The sequence below is a fragment of the Stigmatopora argus genome, chromosome 5, assembly GCF_051989625.1.
Source record: "Stigmatopora argus isolate UIUO_Sarg chromosome 5, RoL_Sarg_1.0, whole genome shotgun sequence".
Lineage (NCBI taxonomy): Eukaryota > Metazoa > Chordata > Actinopteri > Syngnathiformes > Syngnathidae > Stigmatopora > Stigmatopora argus.
In genome coordinates, this window is record NC_135391.1 from 5,757,347 (window position 1) to 5,779,434 (window position 22,088).

The 22,088-nt window shown below is 34.9% G+C and overlaps 1 protein-coding gene and 1 non-coding gene across 2 annotated transcripts; both read left to right on the plus strand.

Moving 5' to 3' along the window:
• Positions 1-987: 987 nt before the first annotated feature.
• LOC144074328 (uncharacterized) lies at positions 988-16,537 on the plus strand. The gene is made up of 20 exons (XM_077600710.1): positions 988-1,012; positions 1,067-1,646; positions 1,777-1,850; positions 1,882-1,903; positions 2,012-2,044; positions 2,109-2,191; positions 2,273-2,284; positions 2,501-2,905; positions 2,972-3,062; positions 4,365-4,482; positions 5,912-6,029; positions 7,900-8,017; positions 9,339-9,456; positions 12,259-12,378; positions 13,869-13,988; positions 14,268-14,335; positions 14,503-14,606; positions 14,672-14,756; positions 14,835-14,901; positions 14,976-16,537. The coding sequence occupies exons 1-8, from the start codon at positions 988-990 to the stop codon at positions 2,554-2,556; spliced, it is 885 nt and encodes a 294-aa protein (XP_077456836.1). The 3' UTR covers positions 2,557-2,905; positions 2,972-3,062; positions 4,365-4,482; positions 5,912-6,029; positions 7,900-8,017; positions 9,339-9,456; positions 12,259-12,378; positions 13,869-13,988; positions 14,268-14,335; positions 14,503-14,606; positions 14,672-14,756; positions 14,835-14,901; positions 14,976-16,537.
• On the plus strand, positions 10,874-11,035 carry LOC144075056 (18S ribosomal RNA). The gene has a single exon (XR_013300465.1). It is a non-coding gene; the product is annotated as an 18S ribosomal RNA (ribosomal RNA).
• Positions 16,538-22,088: the final 5,551 nt, after the last annotated feature.

Here is a 22,088-nt window from a genome sequence, read left to right on the forward strand (position 1 = left end):
GAGTTTTGGACACTTTTTCCTCCCCGGTGGAGTTTTGGACACTTTTTCTCCCCAGTGGAGTTTTGGACACTTTTTCTCCCCAGTGGAGTTTTGGACACTTTTTCTCCCCGGTGGAGTTTTGGACACTTTTTCTCCCCGGTGGAGTTTTGGACACTTTTTTCTCCCCGGTGGAGTTTTGGACACTTTTTTCTCCCCGGTGGAGTTTTGGACACTTTTTTCTCCCCGGTGGAGTTTTGGACACTTTTTTCTCCCCGGTGGAGTTTTGGACACTTTTTTCTCCCCGGTGGAGTTTTGGACACTTTTTTCTCCCCGGTGGAGTTTTGGACACTTTTTCTCCCCGGTGGAGTTTTGGACACTTTTTCTCCCCGGTGGAGTTTTGGACACTTTTTCTCCCCGGTGGAGTTTTGGACACTTTTTCTCCCCGGTGGAGTTTTGGACACTTTTTTTCTCCCCGGTGGAGTTTTGGACACTTTTTCTCCCCGGTGGAGTTTTGGACACTTTTTTACCCGTGGATTTATGGACACTTTTTTACCGGTGGACTTTTGGACACTTTTTTACCGGTGCAGGTAAGTATTTTGGTCATTGAGTTTTGATTTGTGGACACTTTTCTCCCTAGTGGAGTTTTGGACACTTTTCTCCCCAGTGGAGTTTTGGACACTTTTTGGACACTTTTCTCCCCAGTGGAGTTTTGGACACTTTTCTCCCCAGTGGAGTTTTGGACACTTTTTGGACACTTTTCTCCCCAGTGGAGTTTTGGACACTTTTTGGACACTTTTCTCCCCAGTGGAGTTTTGGACACTTTTTGGACACTTTTCTCCCCAGTGGAGTTTTGGACACTTTTTGGACACTTTTCTCCCCAGTGGAGTTTTGGACACTTTTTGGACACTTTTCTCCCCAGTGGAGTTTTGGACACTTTTCTCCCCAGTGGAGTTTTGGACACTTTTCTCCCCAGTGGAGTTTTGGACACTTTTTTTTACCCGTGGATTTATGGACACTTTTCTCCCCAGTGGAGGTTTGGACGCTTTTCTCCCTAGTGGAGTTTTGGACACTTTTCTCCCCTGCTGAGTTTTGGGGACGGACGGACGGCACGGACGGACGGCACGGACGGACGGCACGGACGGACGGCACGGACGGACGGCACGGTCGGACGGCACGGACGGACGGCACGGACGGACGGCACGGTCGGACGGCACGGACGGACGGCACGGACGGCACGGACGGACGGCACGGACGGACGGCACGGACGGACGGCACGGACGGACGGCACGGACGGACGGCACGGACGGACGGCACGGACGGACGGCACGGACGGACGGCACGGACGGACGGCACGGACGGACGGCACGGACGGACGGCACGGACGGACGGCACGGACGGACGGCACGGACGGACGGCACGGACGGACGGCACGGACGGACGGCACGGACGGACGGCACGGACGGACGGCACGGACGGACGGCACGGACGGACGGCACGGACGGACGGCACGGACGGACGGCACGGACGGACGGCACGGACGGACGGCACGGACGGACGGACGGACGGCACGGACGGACGGCACGGACGGACGGCACGGACGGACGGCACGGACGGACGGCACGGACGGACGGCACGGACGGACGGCACGGACGGACAGAGGGATCAAGGTGAGTGCAAAATTCAGCACACCTTGCTAAAAAAATGTAATTAATTTATTGGAAAAATTTCAAAGACTTGAACCTTTTTTTCCCCCGTGGACTTTTGGGCATGAACGGACGGCAAAGATGGACGGCAAAGATTGACGGCAAGGACGGACGGCAGGGACGGACGGCAGGGACGGACGGCAGGGACGGACGGCAGGGACGGACGGCAGGGACGGACGGCAGGGACGGACGGCAGGCAAGGGACAGACGGAGGGATCAAGGTGAGTGCAAAATTCAACACACTTTGCCAAAAAAAAAATATTGGAAAATGTTCAAAGACTTGAACTTTTTTTCTCCTCTGCGGACTTTTGGGCATGGACGGACGGCAGGGACGGACGGCAGGGACAGACAGAGGGATCAAGGTGAGTGCAAAATTCAGCACACTTTGCAAAAAAAATTCCTTAAATTATTGGAAATTTCCAAAAGCTATAACTTTCCCCCCCCCTGCGGACTTTTGGGCGTGGACGGACGGCACGGACTGATGGACGACAGGGACAGAGACAACTGCGGTGAGTCGGCCACGCCCGCCGGCCCGTGCCGTCGTCCAATCGCAAGCCGAGCCCATTCCACCCGTGTTTGCTCTCTTTCAGCGTGCTTCACGGGTACGTGTAAACTAGGAGTCTTGAGGCCCTGTCGTTGGTGTTAGTGACTGGCGGCCATCTTACGACAGACACTGAATTGGCTCAATTCTTCAAACGTTTTGGTTGGAAGGAGGTAAGTGATCCAAGATGGCGGCGCGGGTGGATGCAGCTGGCTCTTGCTCTCCAGTTTGGTGTTTTGTTTCCTCAGTCTTGTCGTTGTTTGCTAACATCTGCCAGGCAAACCTTTTCTACAGTCGCCAGGATTTGGTTGCTCTCGGGAGGAGATGCCATAAATCCATCAGAGCAGATTGCCAACGAACCTGCCGCATGTCCCCGAGGACATCTCGAGACGACCAATTTCGTCATACGCTGCTGTGTATGATGACAATTAGGCTTTTGATGATTCGATGATGATGATCAAGCCCATGTCTGAACAGTTAGCAATCCCTCATTTTCTGTTGCTTTGGGGATATTTTTGCGCCACTTCCTCTTGATTTTCAGGGAATTGATCGCATCACTCACATTACAAAAAAGATAGGGTTGTTGGAAAAAATATTATAGAAAATAATTCAAATTCACAAGATGGGGAAGACGTGCTGGCGGCTGTCATGGAGTTCCGTGCGCATCGGTCGCGCCATGCAGGCAAGCCCCGCCCCCCCAGGGATGGAATTTGGCCGTCCGTCCGCTTAATCGGGTCTTTGCTTTCAGCTGGACGAGAGCGGGAAGTCGGTCTTCACCGTTCTGTGGGGGGACGTGGCCGCTGAATTGAGGAAGGTGAAGAACTGCGTCATCTGTTACGGTGGGTAGCCACAAGAGATTTGGCTGGCTTTTGGTCGGGGGAAAAAAGGCTTTTCTCTGTCCATGAATCGTTAGGCTTTTTTTTTCTAAAAAATGACAATGTATACATAGTCATTTTTTTGGAAAGAAGGCTTACAATAGATGGTCGTTTTTTTTTTTTTTTTTTAAAGCCTTATACATTGTTTTTGTTTTAAAGCCTTACAAAAAAAAGCCTTAAAAATGACCATGTATAGTAAAGCTTTATTCTTAAAAAAATATATAGTATATATAGTTAGGCTTTTTTTCCTAAAAAATAACATAATATAGTAAGGCTTTAAAAAAAAAAACGACATAGTATAGTAAGGCTTTTTTTCTTAAAAAAAACGACAAAGTATGGTAAGGCTTTTTTCTTAAAAAACGACATAGTATAGTAAGGCTTTTTTTTCCTAAAAAAGGATATAGCATAGTAAGGCGTTTTCCCCCTAAAAACGACATAGTATAGTAAGGCTTTTTTCTTTAAAAAAATGACATAGTATATAGTAAGGCTTTTTTTCTTAAGAAAAAACGACAGTATAGTAAGGCTTTTTTTTTTTAAATTAAAAAACGACATATTTTAGTAAGGCTTTAAAAAAAGACAGATAGTAAGGCTTTTTTTTTAAATTAAAAAACGACAGATAGTAAGGCTTTTTTAAATTAAAAAACGACACAGTATAGTAAGGTTTTCCTAAAAAACGACATAGTATAGTAAGGCTTTTTTCTTAAAAAAACGACATAGTATAGTAAGGCTTTTTTTCTTAAAAAAACGACATAGTATAGTAAGGCTATTTTTCCCTAAAAAACGACATAGTATAGTAAGGCTTTTTTCTTAAAAAAAAAAACGACATAGTATAGTAAGGCTATTTTTCCCTAAAAAACGACATAGTATAGTAAGGCTTTTTTCTTAAAAAAACGACATAGTACAGTAAGGCTATTTTTCCCTAAAAAACGACATAGTATAGTAAGGCTTTTTTCCCTAAAAAACGACATAGTATAGTAAGGCTTTTTTTCTTAAAAAACGACATTTGTATAGTAAGGCTATTTTCCCCTAAAAAACGACATAGTATAGTAAGGCTTTTTTTTTTCTTAAAAAACGACATAGTATAGTAAGGCTATTTTTCCCTAAAAAAACGACATAGTATAGTAAGGCTTTTTTCTTAAAAAAACGACATAGTATAGTAAGGCTTTTTTCCCTAAAAAAAACGACATAGTATAGTAAGGCTTTTAAAAAAAATGACCATGTATAGTAAGCCTCATCTCATTTTCTGAACTGCTTTATCCTCATTAGGGTAGCGGGGGATGCTGGAGCCAATCCCATTTGTCTCCAGGCCAGAGGCGGGGGACATCCTGAATCGGTGGCCAGACGATCTTAGGGTACAAGGAGACGGACAACCACGCACTGTATAGTAAGTCTTTTTTCCTTAAAAACGACATGGTATAGTAAGGCTTTTTTTCCCTAAAAAACGACATAGTATAGTAAGGCTTTTTTTCCCTAAAAAACGACATAGTATAGTAAGGCTTTTTTTCCTAAAAAACAACATAGAATAGTAAGGGTTTTTTTCTCAAAAAACGACATAGTATACAAAGGTTTTTTTCCCTAAAAAACGGCATAGTATAGTAAGGCTTTTATTTCTTAAAAAACGACATAGTATACAAAGGGTCTTTTCCCTAAAAAACGACATAGTATAGTAAGCCTCCCCCCCCCCCCAAAAAAACAGCATAGTATTGTAAGGTTTTTTTCCCTAAAAAACGACATAGTATAGTAAGGCTTTTTTTCTTAAAAAAACGACATAGTATAGTAAGGCTTTTTTTCCCCAAAAAACGACATAGTATAGTAAGGCTTTTTTTCCTAAAAAACGACATAGTATAGTAAGGCTTTTTTCCTAAAAAACGACATGGTATAGTAAGGCTTTTTTCCCCAAAAAATGACATAGTATAGTAAGGCTATTTTCCCCAAAAAAACGACATAGTATAGTAAGGCTTTTTTTTCTCTAAAAAAACGACATAGTATAGTAAGGCTTTTTCCCCCCCAAAAAACAGCATAGTATAGTAAGGCTTTTTTCCCTAAAAAAACGACATAATATAGTAAGGCTTTTTTTCCTAAAAAAAATGACATAGTATAGTAATGCTTTTTTTCCCTAAAAACGACATAGTATAGTAAGGTTTTTTCCCTAAAAATGACATAATATAGTAAGGCTTTTTTTTTCTTAAAAAATGACATAGTATAGTAATGCTTTTTTCCCTAAAAAACAACATAGTATAGTAAGGCTTTTTTTCCTAAAAAAATGACATAGTATAGTAAGGCTTTTTTCCCCAAAAAATGACATAGTATAGTAAGGCTATTTTCCCCCCAAAAACGACATAATATAGTAAGGCTTTTTTTTCCTAAAAAAACGACATAGTATAGTAAGGCTTTTTTTCCCTAAAAACGACATAGTATAGTAAGGTTTTTTCCCTAAAAATGACATGGTATAGTAAGGCTTTTTTTCTTAAAAAAACGACATAGTATAGTAAGGCTTTTTTTCCTAAAAAAAACGACATAGTATAGTAAGGCTTTTTTACCTAAAAAAGGACATAGTATAGTAAGGCTTTTTTCCCCCAAAAAATGACATAGTATAGTAAGGCTATTTTCCCCCAAAACGACATAGTATAGTAAGGCTTTTTTCCCAAAAAAAAATGACATAATATAGTAAGGCTTTTTTTCCTAAAAAAACGACATAGTATAGTAAGGCTTTTTTCCCTAAAAAAAAAACGAAAGTATAGAAAGGCTTTTAAAAAAAATGACCATGTATAGTAAGCCTCATCTCATTTTCTGAACTGCTTTATCCTCATTAGGGTAGCGGGGGATGCTGGAGCCAATCCCATTTGTCTCCAGGCCAGAGGCGGGGGACATCCTGAATCGGTGGCCAGACGATCTTAGGGTACAAGGAGACGGACAACCACGCACTGTATAGTAAGTCTTTTTTCCTTAAAAACGACATGGTATAGTAAGGCTTTTCCTAAAAAACGACATAGTATAGTAAGGCTTTTTTCCCCTAAAAAACGACATATTATAGTAAGGCTTTTTTTCCTAAAAACCGACATAGTATAGTAAGGTTTTTTTTCTCAAAAAACGACATAGTATACAAAGGTTTTTTTCCCTAAAAACGACATAGTATAGTAAGGCTTTTTTTCCTAAAAAACGACATGGTATAGTAAGCCTTTTTTTCCTAAAAAAACAGCATAGTATAGTAAGGTTTTTTCCCTAAAAAACGACATAGTATAGTAAGGCTTTTTTTTCTTTAAAAAAACGACATAGTATAGTAAGGCTTTTTTCCCTCAAAAACGACATAGGCTTTTTTTCCTAAAAAAACGACATAGTATAGTAAGGCTTTTTTCCCCAAAAAATGACATAGTATAGTAAGGCTATTTTCCCCAAAAAACAACATGGTATAGTAAGGCTTTTTTTTTTTCTAAAAAAACGACAGTATAGAAAGGGTTTTTTCCCTAAAAAAACGACATAGTATAGTAAGGCTTTTTTCCCTAAAAAAACGACATAATATAGTAAGGCTTTTTTTCCTAAAAAAACGACATAGTATAGTAAGGCTTTTTTCCCCTAAAAACGACATAGTATAGTAAAGTTTTTTCCCTAAAAATGACATAATATAGTAAGGGTTTTTTTTTTCTTAAAAAATGACATAGTATAGTAATGCTTTTTTCCCTAAAAAACAACATAGTATAGTAAGGCTTTTTTTCCTAAAAAAACGACATAGTATAGTAAGGCTTTTTTCCCCTAAAAAACGACATAGAATAGTAAGGCTTTTTTTCCTAAAAAACGACATAGTATAGTAAGGTTTTTTTTTCCTCAAAAAACGACATAGTATACAAAGGGTTTTTTCCCTAAAAAACGACATAGTATAGTAAGGCTTTTTTTTTTCTTAAAAAAACGACATAGTATAGTAAGGCTTTTTTTTCTTTAAAAACGACATAGTATACAAAGGGTTTTTTCCCTAAAAAACGACATAGTAAAGTAAGGCTTTTTTTCCTAAAAAACAACATGGTATAGTAAGCCTTTTTTTCCTAAAAAAAAACAGCATAGTATAGTAAGGTTTTTTCCCTAAAAAACGACATAGTATAGTAAGGCTTTTTTCCCTCAAAAACGACATAGGCTTTTTTTCCTAAAAAAACGACATAGTATAGTAAGGCTTTTTTCCCTAAAAAAACGACATAATATAGTAAGGCTTTTTTTCCTAAAAAAACGACATAGTATAGTAAGGCTTTTTTTCCCTAAAAACGACATAGTATAGTAAGGTTTTTTCCCTAAAAATGACATAATATAGTAAGGGTTTTTTTTTCCTAAAAAATGACATAGTATAGTAATGCTTTTTTCCCTAAAAAACAACATAGTATAGTAAGGCTTTTTTCCTAAAAAAAACGACATAGTATAGTAAGGCTTTTTTCCCTAAAAAAACGACATAGTATAGTAAGGCTTTTTTTCTTAAAAAACGACATAGTATAGTAAGGCTTTTTTTCTTAAAAAACGACATAATATAGTAAGGTTTTTTTTCTTCTTAAAAAACGACATAGTATAGTAAGGCTTTTTTCCCTAAAAAAACGACATAGTATAGTAAGGCTTTTTTTCTTAAAAAACGACATAGTATAGTAAGGCTTTTTTTCTTAAAAAACGACATAATATAGTAAGTTTTTTTTCTTCTTAAAAAACGACATAGTATATTAAGGCTTTTTTCCCTAAAAAAAACGACATAGTATAGTAAGGCTTTTAAAAAAAATGACCATGTATAGTAAGCCTCATCTCATTTTCTGAACTGCTTTATCCTCATTAGGGTAGCGGGGGATGCTGGAGCCAATCCCATTTGTCTCCACGCCAGAGGCGGGGGTCATCCTGAATCGGTGGCCAGACGATCTTAGGGTACAAGGAGACGGACAACCACGCACTGTATAGTAAGTCTTTTTTCCTTAAAAACGACATGGTATAGTAAGGCTTTTTTTCCCTAAAAAACGACATAGTATAGTAAGGCTTTTTTTCCTAAAAAACAACATAAGGGTTTTTTTCTCAAAAAACGACATAGTATACAAAGGGTTTTTTCCCTAAAAAACGACATAGTATAGTAAGGCTTTTTTTTCTTAAAAAACGACATAGTATACAAAGGGTCTTTTCCCTAAAAAAAACGACATAGTATAGTAAGCCTCCCCCCCCCCCCAAAAAAAAAAACAGCATAGTATTATAAGGTTTTTTCCCTAAAAAACGACATAGTATAGTAAGGCTTTTTTTCTTAAAAAAACGACATAGTATAGTAAGGCTTTTTTCCTAAAAAACGACATAGTATAGTAAGGCTTTTTTCCCCAAAAAATGACATAGTATAGTAAGGCTATTTTCCCCCAAGAAACGACATAGTATAGTAAGGCTTTTTTTTCTCTTAAAAAACGACATAGTATAGTAAGGCTTTTTTCCCCCCAAAAAACAGCATAGTATAGTAAGGCTTTTTTCCCTAAAAAAACGACATAATATAGTAAGGCTTTTTTTCCTAAAAAAAACGACATAGTATAGTAAGGCTTTTTTTCCCTAAAAATGACATAATATAGTAAGGCTTTTTTTTTTCTTAAAAAATGACATAGTATAGTAATGCTTTTTTCCCTACAAAACAACATAGTATAGTAAGGCTTTTTTTCCTAAAAAAATGACATAGTATAGTAAGGCTTTTTTTCCCTAAAAAACGACATAGTATAGTAAGGCTTTTTCCCCCAAAAATGACATAGTATAGTAAGGCTATTTTCCCCCAAAAAACGACATAATATAGTAAGGCTTTTTTTTCCTAAAAAAACGACATAGTATAGTAAGGCTTTTTTTCCCTAAAAACGACATAGTATAGTAAGGTTTTTTCCCTAAAAATGACATGGTATAGTAAGGCTTTTTTTCTTAAAAAAACGACATAGTATAGTAAGGCTTTTTTTCCTAAAAAAAACGACATAGTATAGTAAGGCTTTTTTACCTAAAAAAGGACATAGTATAGTAAGGCTTTTTTCCCCCAAAAAATGACATAGTATAGTAAGGCTATTTTCCCCAAAAACAACATAGTATAGTAAGGCTTTTTTCCCAAAAAAAATGACATAATATAGTAAGGCTTTTTTTCCTAAAAAAACGACATAGTATAGTAAGGCTTTTTTCCCTAAAAAAAAAACGAAAGTATAGTAAGGCTTTTAAAAAAAATGACCATGTATAGTAAGCCTCATCTCATTTTCTGAACTGCTTTATCCTCATTAGGGTAGCGGGGGATGCTGGAGCCAATCCCATTTGTCTCCAGGCCAGAGGCGGGGGACATCCTGAATCGGTGGCCAGACGATCTTAGGGTACAAGGAGACGGACAACCACGCACTGTATAGTAAGTCTTTTTTCCTTAAAAACGACATGGTATAGTAAGGCTTTTCCTAAAAAACGACATAGTATAGTAAGGCTTTTTTCCCCTAAAAAACGACATATTATAGTAAGGCTTTTTTTCCTAAAAACCGACATAGTATAGTAAGGTTTTTTTTCTCAAAAAACGACATAGTATACAAAGGTTTTTTTCCCTAAAAACGACATAGTATAGTAAGGCTTTTTTTCCTAAAAAACGACATGGTATAGTAAGCCTTTTTTTCCTAAAAAAAACAGCATAGTATAGTAAGGTTTTTTCCCTAAAAAACGACATAGTATAGTAAGGCTTTTTTTTCTTAAAAAAAACGACATAGTATAGTAAGGCTTTTTTCCCCAAAAAATGACATAGTATAGTAAGGCTATTTTCCCCAAAAAACAACATGGTATAGTAAGGCTTTTTTTTTCTAAAAAAACGACAGTATAGAAAGGGTTTTTTCCCTAAAAAACGACATAGTATAGTAAGGCTTTTTTCCCCTAAAAACGACATAGTATAGTAAAGTTTTTTCCCTAAAAATGACATAATATAGTAAGGGTTTTTTTTTTCTTAAAAAATGACATAGTATAGTAATGCTTTTTTCCCTAAAAAACAACATAGTATAGTAAGGCTTTTTTTCCTAAAAAAACGACATAGTATAGTAAGGCTTTTTTCCCCTAAAAAACGACATAGAATAGTAAGGCTTTTTTTCCTAAAAAACGACATAGTATAGTAAGGGTTTTTTTTCCTCAAAAAACGACATAGTATACAAAGGGTTTTTTCCCTAAAAAACGACATAGTATAGTAAGGCTTTTTTTTTTCTTAAAAAAACGACATAGTATAGTAAGGCTTTTTTTTCTTTAAAAACGACATAGTATACAAAGGGTTTTTTCCCTAAAAAACGACATAGTAAAGTAAGGCTTTTTTTCCTAAAAAACAACATGGTATAGTAAGCCTTTTTTTCCTAAAAAAAAACAGCATAGTATAGTAAGGTTTTTTCCCTAAAAAACGACATAGTATAGTAAGGCTTTTTTCCCTCAAAAACGACATAGGCTTTTTTTCCTAAAAAAACGACATAGTATAGTAAGGCTTTTTTCCCTAAAAAAACGACATAATATAGTAAGGCTTTTTTTCCTAAAAAAACGACATAGTATAGTAAGGCTTTTTTCCCTAAAAACGACATAGTATAGTAAGGTTTTTTCCCTAAAAATGACATAATATAGTAAGGGGTTTTTTTTCTTAAAAAATGACATAGTATAGTAATGCTTTTTTCCCTAAAAAACAACATAGTATAGTAAGGCTTTTTTTCCTAAAAAAACGACATAGTATAGTAAGGCTTTTTTCCCCTAAAAACGACATAGTATAGTAAAGTTTTTTCCCTAAAAATGACATAATATAGTAAGGGTTTTTTTTTTCTTAAAAAATGACATAGTATAGTAAGGCTATTTTCCCCAAAAACAACATAGTATAGTAAGGCTTTTAGTAAGGGAGCCTGAGAAACGGCTACCACATCCAAGGAAGGCAGCAGGCGCGCAAATTACCCACTCCCGACCCGGGGAGGTAGTGACGAAAAATAACAATACAGGACTCATTCGAGGCCCTGTAATTGGAATTAGTAGTATAGTATAGTAAGGCTTTTTTTTCCTAAAAAACGACATAGTATAGTAAGGCTTTTTTTTCTTTAAAAACGACATAGTATACAAAGGGTTTTTTCCCTAAAAAACGACATAGTAAAGTAAGGCTTTTTTTCCTAAAAAACAACATGGTATAGTAAGCCTTTTTTTTCCTAAAAAACGACATAGTATAGTAAGGTTTTCCTAAAAAACGACATAGTATAGTAAGGCTTTTTTCCCTAAATAACGACATAGTATAGTAAGGCTTTTTTTTTTCTTAAAAAAACGACATAGTATAGTAAGGCTTTTTTTTCTTTAAAAACGACATAGTATACAAAGGGTTTTTTCCCTAAAAAACGACATAGTAAAGTAAGGCTTTTTTTCCTAAAAAACAACATGGTATAGTAAGCCTTTTTTTCCTAAAAAAAAACAGCATAGTATAGTAAGGTTTTTTCCCTAAAAAACGACATAGTATAGTAAGGCTTTTTTCCCTCAAAAACGACATAGGCTTTTTTTCCTAAAAAAACGACATAGTATAGTAAGGCTTTTTTCCCTAAAAAAACGACATAATATAGTAAGGCTTTTTTTCCTAAAAAAACGACATAGTATAGTAAGGCTTTTTTCCCTAAAAACGACATAGTATAGTAAGGTTTTTTCCCTAAAAATGACATAATATAGTAAGGGTTTTTTTTTCTTAAAAAATGACATAGTATAGTAATGCTTTTTTCCCTAAAAAACAACATAGTATAGTAAGGCTTTTTTTCCTAAAAAAACGACATAGTATAGTAAGGCTTTTTTACCTAAAAAAACGACATAGTATAGTAAGGCTTTTTTTCTTAAAAAACGACATAGTATAGTAAGGCTTTTTTTCTTAAAAAACGACATAATATAGTAAGGTTTTTTTTCTTCTTAAAAAACGACATAGTATAGTAAGGCTTTTTTCCCTAAAAAAACGACATAGTATAGTAAGGCTTTTTTTCTTAAAAAACGACATAGTATAGTAAGGCTTTTTTTCTTAAAAAACGACATAATATAGTAAGTTTTTTTTTCTTCTTAAAAAACGACATAGTATATTAAGGCTTTTTTCCCTAAAAAAAACGACATAGTATAGTAAGGCTTTTAAAAAAAATGACCATGTATAGTAAGCCTCATCTCATTTTCTGAACTGCTTTATCCTCATTAGGGTAGCGGGGGATGCTGGAGCCAATCCCATTTGTCTCCACGCCAGAGGCGGGGGACATCCTGAATCGGTGGCCAGCCGATCTTAGGGTACAAGGAGATGGACAACCACACACACTGTATAGTAAGTCTTTTTTCCTTAAAAACGACATGGTATAGTAAGGCTTTTTTTCCTAAAAAAAACGACATAGTATAGTAAGGCTTTTTTCCCCTAAAAACGACATAGTATAGTAAAGTTTTTTCCCTAAAAATGACATAATATAGTAAGGGTTTTTTTTTTCTTAAAAAATGACATAGTATAGTAATGCTTTTTTCCCTAAAAAACAACATAGTATAGTAAGGCTTTTTCCTGAAAAAACGACATAGTATAGTAAGGCTTTTTTCCCCTAAAAAACGACATAGAATAGTAAGGCTTTTTTTCCTAAAAAACGACATAGTATATATAGTAAGGCTTTTTTCCATAAATAACGACATAGTATAGTAAGGCTTTTTTTTTCTAAAAAACGACATAGTATAGTAAGGTTTTTTTTCCTAAAAAACGACATAGTATAGTAAGGTTTTTTCCCTAAAAAACGACATAGTATAGTAAGGCTTTTTTTCTTTAAAAAAACGACATAGTATAGTAAGGCTTTTTTCCCTCAAAAACGACATAGGCTTTTTTTCCTAAAAAAACGACATAGTATAGTAAGGCTTTTTTCCCCAAAAAATGACATAGTATAGTAAGGCAATTTTCCCCAAAAAACGACATAGTATAGTAAGGCTTTTTTCCCTAAAAAAACGACATAATATAGTAAGGCTTTTTTTTCTTAAAAAACGACATAATATAGTAAGGTTTTTTTTCTTCTTAAAAAACGACATAGTATAGTAAGGCTTTTTCCCCCTAAAAAACGACATAGTATAGTAAGGCTTGTTTTCCTAAAAACGACATAGTGTAGTAAGGCTTTTTTCCTAAAAAACGACATGGTATAGTAAGGCTTTTTTTTTTTAATTAAAAAACGACATAGTATAGTAAGGCTTTTTTTCTTAAAAAATAACATAGTATACTAAGGCTTTTTTTCCTAAAAAACGACATAGTATAGTAAGGCTTTTTTCCTAAAAAACGACATAGTATATATAGTAAGGCTTTTTTCCCTAAATAACGACATAGTATAGTAAGGCTTTTTTTTCCTAAAAAAACGACATAGTATAGTAAGCCTTTTTTTTCCTAAAAAACGACATAGTATAGTAAGGTTTTCCTAAAAAACGACATAGTATAGTAAGGCTTTTTTCCCTAAATAACGACATAGTATAGTAAGGCTTTTTTTTCCTAAAAAACGACATAGTATAGTAAGCCTTTTTTTTCCTAAAAAACGACATAGTATAGTAAGGTTTTCCTAAAAAACGACATAGTATAGTAAGGCTTTTTTCCCTAAATAACGACATAGTATAGTAAGGCTTTTTTTTTCTAATAAACGACATAGTATAGTAAGGCTTTTTTCCTTAAACGACATGGTATAGTAAGGCTTTTTCTTTAAAAAAAATGACCATGTATAGTAAGGCTTTTTTTTTTTTTAAATGACCATGTATAGTAAGCCTCATCTCATCTCATTTTCTGAACCGCTTTATCCTCATTAGGCTAGCGGGGGATGCTGGAGCCAATCCAAGCTGTCTCCAGGCCAGAGGCGGCGGACATCCTGAATCGGTGGCCAGCCGATCTTAGGGTACAAGGAGATGGACAACCACACACACTGTATAGTAAGGCTTATTTTCTTTAAAAAACGACATAGTATAGTAAGGCCTTTTTCTTTAAAAAAACGACATGGTATAGTAAGGCTTTTTTTCTTAAAAAAACCGACATAGTATAGTAAGGCTTTTTTTCTTAAAAACGACATAGTATAGTAAGGCTTTTTTTAAAAACGATATACTATAGTAAGGCTTTTTTTCTTAAAAAACGACATAGTATAGTAAGGCTTTTTCTTTAAAAAAAGACGGTATAGTAAGGCTTTTTTCTTTAAAAAATGATCTTTCTTACAGGATGGAGTAGTTTTGGGACCAGCTCGCGGATGAAGCGCCGCCCCGACCGGTCGCCTTTGTATGACTCGGTAGGTGATGTCTTGCCTTGTTGCAGCGATCCTAGTGCGTGTGCATAGCCACATCCCCTTACAAAATAGTTTTTCGAATGAAACATTTTTTTTTTATAAATCAAAGTCAAGGTCACATAATAGAACAAGAGATACTTTGCTGTCAACTTTTATTTTTATTTTTTCAGATGAGTGACAACGGCAAAAATGGATGACTTGTGGGATGGACAGTCTTCCAACGAAAAGGTTTCCCAAAGGAAAGCGAGAGCGAGGACACCTGAAGACAAAAAAAGTAAGTTTAAAAGAGACATTCATGTTGCTGTGCAGAAAATATTTCTTTTCTTTTGTTTTTCTTAGACTCACTTGCGGATGTTGATTTCACCAAGGGGCTGACGCAGGAGGAATTCCAGCTTTCTTTTAAAATGCCAGAATTGTCAAGAGTGTAAGACCTTTTGGCCCATTAAACGAGACTTGAGTACAGTCACACATTCTTAACCATTTTGTGAATTTTGTCTTGCAGGACTTAACTGGACCTTAAAGCAGCCCAAAAAAGACGCAGGATTTCTTCATTTTGACCCAAAAATGAGGTATAGTGCCTACTTGGCATACAAAAAAAGTTGCATGGATTGAATCCCACATCCTTCATGTTTTCACTCTTCAGCTCAAACGGATACTTGGCATCAATAGCAGAGCACCAACTTACCATACAACAGGTAATGGTTGGATTCTCCACCTCCTCCAACTTGTCACTTTTCCAGTCAAATAAAAACCGAGTGGGCAGGACTGTACATTTTAAGGAGATGGCTTATACACTTAGTTAAATGAGTCGAGCGCCTCCTCAGCGCAAAGACTTAGCCGGTCGAAGTTTAGTGGGACGGTGGGAGGGCCCAATAGCGCGCGGGGTAAGTATGTGCACAGTAGAGTTTGTGCCTACCACCGAGTGGAAGCCGGTTCGCATCCCGCAGACGTACTCTTGGTGCCTCTCCCCGCCTTCGGCGGGGAGAGACACCTGCGACATAAGACTAATTACCTTTTACTAAAATAAACTTTCGAAAATTAATTTGACATTTAAACATTACATCAAAATTAGTTAAAATAATTGGCCTAAAAAAACAATAGACAAGGAAACTTTTATTGGACAAGACCATGCTGAGTAGGGAGGCGGCTTACACACTTAGCCAAAATCACTCCAGCGCCCTCTTACCGAAAAGACTTAGCCGGTCGAAGTTTAGTGGGTGTGTGGGTGGGCCCCTTGGCGCACACAGTAGAGTATGCGCCTACCACCGAGTGGAGCCTGGTTCGCGTCCCGCAGACGTACTCTTGGTGCCTCTCCCCGCCTTCGGCGGGGAGAGACACCTGCGACATAAGACAAATTACCTTTTACTAAAATTAACTTTCAAAAATTAAATTTTACATTTAAACATTGCATCAAAATTAGTTAAAAGAATTGGCCTACAAAAACAAAAGACAAGGAAACTTTTATTGGACAAGACCATGCTGAGTAGGGAGGCGGCTTACACACTTAGCCAAAATCACTCCAGCGCCCTCTTACCGAAAATACTCAGCCGGTTGAAGTTTAGTGGGAAGGTGGGAGGGCCCTTTAGCACACACAGTAGAGCATATGCCTACCGTCGAATGGATGCCGGTTCGCGTCCCGTAGACGTATTCCTGGTGCCTCTCCCTACCTGCGACAAAAGACTCATTACCTTTTACTAAGAAAAACTTTAAAAATTAAATTTTCCATTTAAACATTACATAAAAATTAGTTAAAAGAATTGGCCTAAAAAAAACAAAAGACACTGGCTATTAGCTATGATTTCAAATAAGCCCCCCAAACTTTTATTGGTTGGCATTCCCACCACAACCGCCGGCTGTCGAAGAACCGCATGGTGGCGTTGCTCTGCCAGTCGCCCTCGTCCACATCCACGTCGGCCGAATGACGGAGACACAGCTCAAACCCACGGCTGTCACGGGGTGAGGCAAGCAGGACTTGACTTGTCGATCGGTCGGCTGCACCCGTTCTTCTCCTCCCACTCCTCTTCCACGTTGTCCAATGCATCTGTCATGACACAAAGACAATTATTTCTCAACAGGGAAAAAACCCTTTGTATACTATGTCATTTTTTGAGAAAAAACACCCTTACTATACTATGTCGTTTTTTAGGGAAAAAAAGCCTTACTATACCATGATGTTTTTAAGGAATAAAGACTTACTATACAGTGCGTGGTTGTCCGTCTCCTTGTACCCTAAGATCGTCTGGCCACCGATTCAGGATGTCCCCCGCCTCTGGCCTGGAGACAAATGGGATTGGCTCCAGCATCCCCCGCTACCCTAATGAGGATAAAGCAGTTCAGAAAATGAGATGAGGCTTACTATACATGGTCATTTTTTTTTAAAAGCCTTACTATACTATGTCGTTTTTTTTAGGGAAAAAAGCCTTACTATACTATGTCGTTTTTTAAGAAAAAAAGCCTTACTATACTATGTCTTTTTTTTTTAGGAAAAAAAGCCTTACTATACTATGTTGTTTTTTAGGGAAAAAAAAGCATTACTATACTGTCATTTTTTAAGAAAAAAAAAAACCTTACTATATTATGTCATTTTTAGGGAAAAAACCTTACTATACTATGTAGTTTTTAGGGAAAAAAAGCCTTACTATACTATGTCGTTTTTTTTAGGAAAAAAAGCCTTACTATATTATGTCTTTTTTTAGGGAAAAAAGCCTTACTATACTATGTCGTTTTTTTGGGGAAAATAGCCTTACTATACTATGTCGTTTTTTAGGGAAAAAAGCCTTACTATATATACTATGTCGTTTTTTAGGAAAAAAAGCCTTACTATACTATGTCGTTTTTTTAAGAAAAAAAGCCTTACTATACTATGTCGTTTTTTAAGAAAAAAAGCCTTACTATACTATGTCGTTTTTTAAGAAAAAAAGCCTTACTATACTATGTCGTTTTTAGGAAAAAAAGCCTTACTATACTATGTCATTTTTTAGGGAAAAAAGCCTTACTATACTATGTCGTTTTTTAAGAAAAATAACCCTTACTATATTATGTTGTTTTTTAGGGAAAAAGCCTTACTATACTATGTCGTTTTTTAGGGAAAAAAACCTTACTATACTATGTCGTTTTTTAGGAAAAAAAGCCCTACTAAACTATGTCGTTTTTTTAAGAAAAGGCTTACTATACTATGTCATTTTTTTAGGAAAAAAAGCCTTACTATACTATGTCGTTTTTTAGGAAAAAAGCCTTACTATACTATGTCGTTTTTAGGAAAAACAGCCTTACTATACTATGTTGTTTTTTAAGAAAAAAAACCTTACTATATTATGTTGTTTTTTAGGGAAAAAGCCTTACTATACTATGTCGTTTTTTTTTAGGAAAAAAGGCCTTACTATACTATGTCGTTATTAAGGAAAAAAAGCCTTACTATACTATGTCGTTTTTTAACAAAAAAAGCCTTACTATACTATGTCATTTTTTTAGGAAAAAAAGCCTACTATCCTATGTCGTTTTTTGGGGGAAAAATAGCCTTACTATACTATGTCGTTTTGTAAGAAAAAAAGCCTTACTATACTATGTTGTTTTTTAGGAAAAAAGCCTTGCTATACTATGTCGTTTTTTAGGAAAAAAGCCTTAGTATACTATGTAGTTTTTAAAGAAAAAAAAACCTTACTATACTATGTCATTTTTTAGGAAAAAAAGCCTTACTATACTATGTCGTTTTTTAATTTTAAAAAAAGCCTTACTATACTATGTCGTTTTTTAGGGAAAAAAACCTTACTATACTATGTCGTTTTTTAGGAAAAAAAGCCTTACTAAACTATGTCGTTTTTTAAGAAAAGCCTTACTATACTATGTCATTTTTTTAGGAAAAAAAGCCTTACTATACTTTGTAGTTGTTTTTTTATAGGAAAAATAGCCTTACTATACTATGTCGTTTTGTAAGAAAAAAAGCCTTACTATACTATGTTGTTTTTTAGGAAAAAAGCCTTGCTATACTATGTCGTTTTTTAGGAAAAAAGCCTTAGTATACTATGTCGTTTTTAAAGAAAAAAAAACCTTACTATACTGTCATTTTTTAGGAAAAAAAGCCTTACTATACTATGTCGTTTTTTAAGAAAAAAAGCCTTACTATACTATGTCGTTTTTTAAGAAAAAAAGCCTTACTATACTATGTCGTTTTTAGGAAAAAAAGCCTTACTATACTATGTCGTTTTTTAGGGAAAAAAGCCTTACTATACTATGTCGTTTTTTAAGAAAAAAAACCCTTACTATATTATGTTGTTTTTTAGGGAAAAAGCCTTACTATACTATGTCGTTTTTTAGGAAAAAAAGCCTTACTATACTATGTCGTTTTTTAGGAAAAATAGCCTTACTATACTGTGTCGTTTTTTAAGAAAAAAAGCCTTACGATACACTATGTCGTTTTTTAATTAAAAAAAAAAAAGCCTTACTATACTATGTCGTTTTTTAGGGAAAAAAACCTTACTATACTATGTCGTTTTTTAGGAAAAAAAGCCCTACTAAACTGTCGTTTTTTAAGAAAAGGCTTACTATACAATGTCATTTTTTTAGGAAAAAAAGCCTTACTATACTTTGTTGTTGTTTTTTTATAGGAAAAATAGCCTTACTATACTATGTCGTTTTTTAAGAAAAAAAGCCTTACTATACTATGTCGTTTTTAGGAAAAACAGCCTTACTATACTATGTTGTTTTTTAAGAAAAAAAACCTTACTATATTATGTTGTTTTTTAGGGAAAAAGCCTTACTATACTATGTCGTTTTTTTTTAGGAAAAAAAGCCTTACTATACTATGTCGTTTTTAAGGAAAAAAGCCTTACTATACTATGTCGTTTTTTAAGAAAAAAAGCCTTACTATACTATGTCGTTTTTTTAAGAAAAGAAGCCTTACTATACTATGTCATTTTTTTAGGAAAAAAAGCCTACTATCCTATGTCGTTTTTTGGGGGAAAAATAGCCTTACTATACTATGTCGTTTTGTAAGAAAAAAAGCCTTACTATACTATGTTGTTTTTTAGGAAAAAAGCTTTGCTATACTATGTCGTTTTTTAGGAAAAAAGCCTTAGTATACTATGTCGTTTTTAAAGAAAAAAAAACCTTACTATACTATGTCGTTTTTTGGGGGAAAAATAGCCTTACTATACTATGTCGTTTTTTAAGAAAAAAAGCCTTACTATACTATGTCGTTTTTTAGGGGGAAAAAGCCTTACTATACTATGTCGTTATTTAGGGAAAAAAGCCTTACTATATATACTATGTCGTTTTTTAGGAAAAAAGCCTTACTATACTATGTCGTTTTTTAGGGAAAAAAAGCCTTAGTATACTATGTCATTTTTTAAGAAAAAAAGCCTTACTATACTATGTCGTTTTTTAGGGAAAAAAAGCCTTATTATACTATGTCGTTTTTTAGGAAAAAAAACCTTACTATACTATGTCGTTTTTTAGGAAAAAAAACCTTACTATACTATGTCGTTTTTTAGAAAAAAAAAGCCTTACTATACTATGTCGTTATTTATGGAAAAAAGCCTTACTATATATACTATGTCGTTTTTTAGGAAAAAAAGCCTTACTAAACTATGTCGTTTTTAAAAAAATAAAGCCTTACTATACTATGTCGTTTTTTAGGGAAAAAAGCCTTACTATACTATGTCATTTTTTAAGAAAAAAAAACCTTACTATATTATGTTGTTTTTTAGGGAAAAAGCCTTACTATACTATGTCGTTTTTTAGGAAAAAAAGCCTTACTATACTATGTCGTTTTTAGGAAAAAAAGCCCTACTATACTATGTCGTTTTTTTTAAGGAAAAAAGCCTTACTAAAAAGCCTATACTATGTCATTTTTTTAGGAAAAAAGCCTTACTATCCTATGTCGTTTTTTGGGGAAAAATAGCCTTACTATACTATGTTGTTTTTAAGGAAAAAAGACTTACTATACAGTGCGTGGTTGTCCGTCTCCTTGTACCCTAAGATCGTCTGGCCACCGATTCAGGATGTCCCCCGCCTCTGGCCTGGAGACAAATGGGATTGGCTCCAGCATCCCCCGCTACCCTAATGAGGATAAAGCAGTTCAGAAAATGAGATGAGGCTTACTATACATGGTCATTTTTTTTAAAAGCCTTACTATACTTTCGTTTTTTTTTTTAGGAAAAAAAGCCTTACTATACTATGTCGTTTTTTTAGGAAAAAAAGCCTTACTATATTATGTCATTTTTTTAGGGAAAAAAGCCTTACTATACTATGTCGTTTTTGGGGAAAATAGCCTTACTATACTATGTCATTTTTTGGGGAAAAAAGCCTTACTATACTATGTCCTTTTTTAGGTAAAAAAGCCTTACTATACTATGTCGTTGTATTTTGGAAAAAAAGCCTTACTATACTATGTCGTTTTTTTAAGAAAAGAAGCCTTACTATACCATGTCATTTTTAGGGAAAAAACCTTGCTATACTATGTCGTTTTTAGGGAAAAAAAGCCTTACTATACTATGTCGTTTTTTTAGGAAAAAAAAAGCCTTACTATTCTATGTCGTTTTTTGGGGGAAAATAGCCTTACTATACTATGTCATTTTTTGGGGAAAAAAGCCTTACTATACTATGTCGTTTTTTAGGGAAAAAAAGCCTTACTATACTATGTCGTTTAAGAAAAAAAGCCTTACTATACTATGTCGTTTAAGAAAAAAAGCCTTACTATACTATGTCATTTTTTTAGGGAAAAAAGCCTTACTATACTATGCTGTTTTTTGGGGGGAAAAAAAGCCTTACTATACTATGTCGTTTTTTTAGAGAAAAAAAAGCCTTACTATACTATGTCGTTTTTTTGGGGAAAATAGCCTTACTATACTATGTCATTTTTTGGGGAAAAAAGCCTTACTATACTATGTCGTTTTTTAGGAAAAAAAGCCTTAGTATACTATGTCATTTTTTAAGAAAAAAAGCCTTACTATACTATGTCGTTTTTTAATTAAAAAAAAAAAGCCTTACTATACTATGTCGTTTTTTAGGGAAAAAAAAGCCTTATTATACTATGTCGTTTTTTAGGAAAACCTTACTATACTATGTCGTTTTTTTAGAGAAAAAAAAGCCTTACTATACTATGTCGTTTTTTTGGGGAAAATAGCCTTACTATACTATGTCATTTTTTGGGGAAAAAAGCCTTACTATACTATGTCGTTTTTTAGGAAAAAAAGCCTTAGTATACTATGTCATTTTTTAAGAAAAAAAGCCTTACTATACTATGTCGTTTTTTAATTAAAAAAAAAAAAGCCTTACTATACTATGTCGTTTTTTAGGGAAAAAAAAGCCTTATTATACTATGTCGTTTTTTAGGAAAACCTTACTATACTATGTCGGTTTTTAGGAAAAAAAACCTTACGAAACCATGTCGTTTTTTAGAAAAAAAAAGCCTTACTATACTATGTCGTTATTTATGGAAAAAAGCCTTACTATATATACTATGTCGTTTTTTAGGAAAAAAAGCCTTACTAAACTATGTCGTTTTAAAAAAAATAAAGCCTTACTATACTATGTCGTTTTTTAGGGAAAAAAGCCTTACTATACTGTCATTTTTTAAGAAAAAAAAACCTTACTATATTATGTTGTTTTTTAGGGAAAAAGCCTTACTATACTATGTCGTTTTTTTAGGAAAAAAAGCCTTACTATACTACGTCGTTTTTTAAAAAAAGCCTTACTATACTATGTCATTTTTTTAGGAAAAAAAAGCCTTACTATACTATGTTGTTGTTTTTTAATA

Excerpts from the sequence above, each read along its gene's own strand:
- LOC144074328 (XM_077600710.1), top strand. The coding sequence starts at position 988 with ATGGACACTTTTCTCCCCAGTGGAG. Across the intron at positions 1,904-2,011 it reads GGACAGACGGAGGGATCAAG|GGACGGACGGCAGGGACAGA; the intron begins GTGAGTGCAAAA and ends GACGGACGGCAG. Across the intron at positions 2,045-2,108 it reads GGACAGACAGAGGGATCAAG|CTATAACTTTCCCCCCCCCT; the intron begins GTGAGTGCAAAA and ends AATTTCCAAAAG.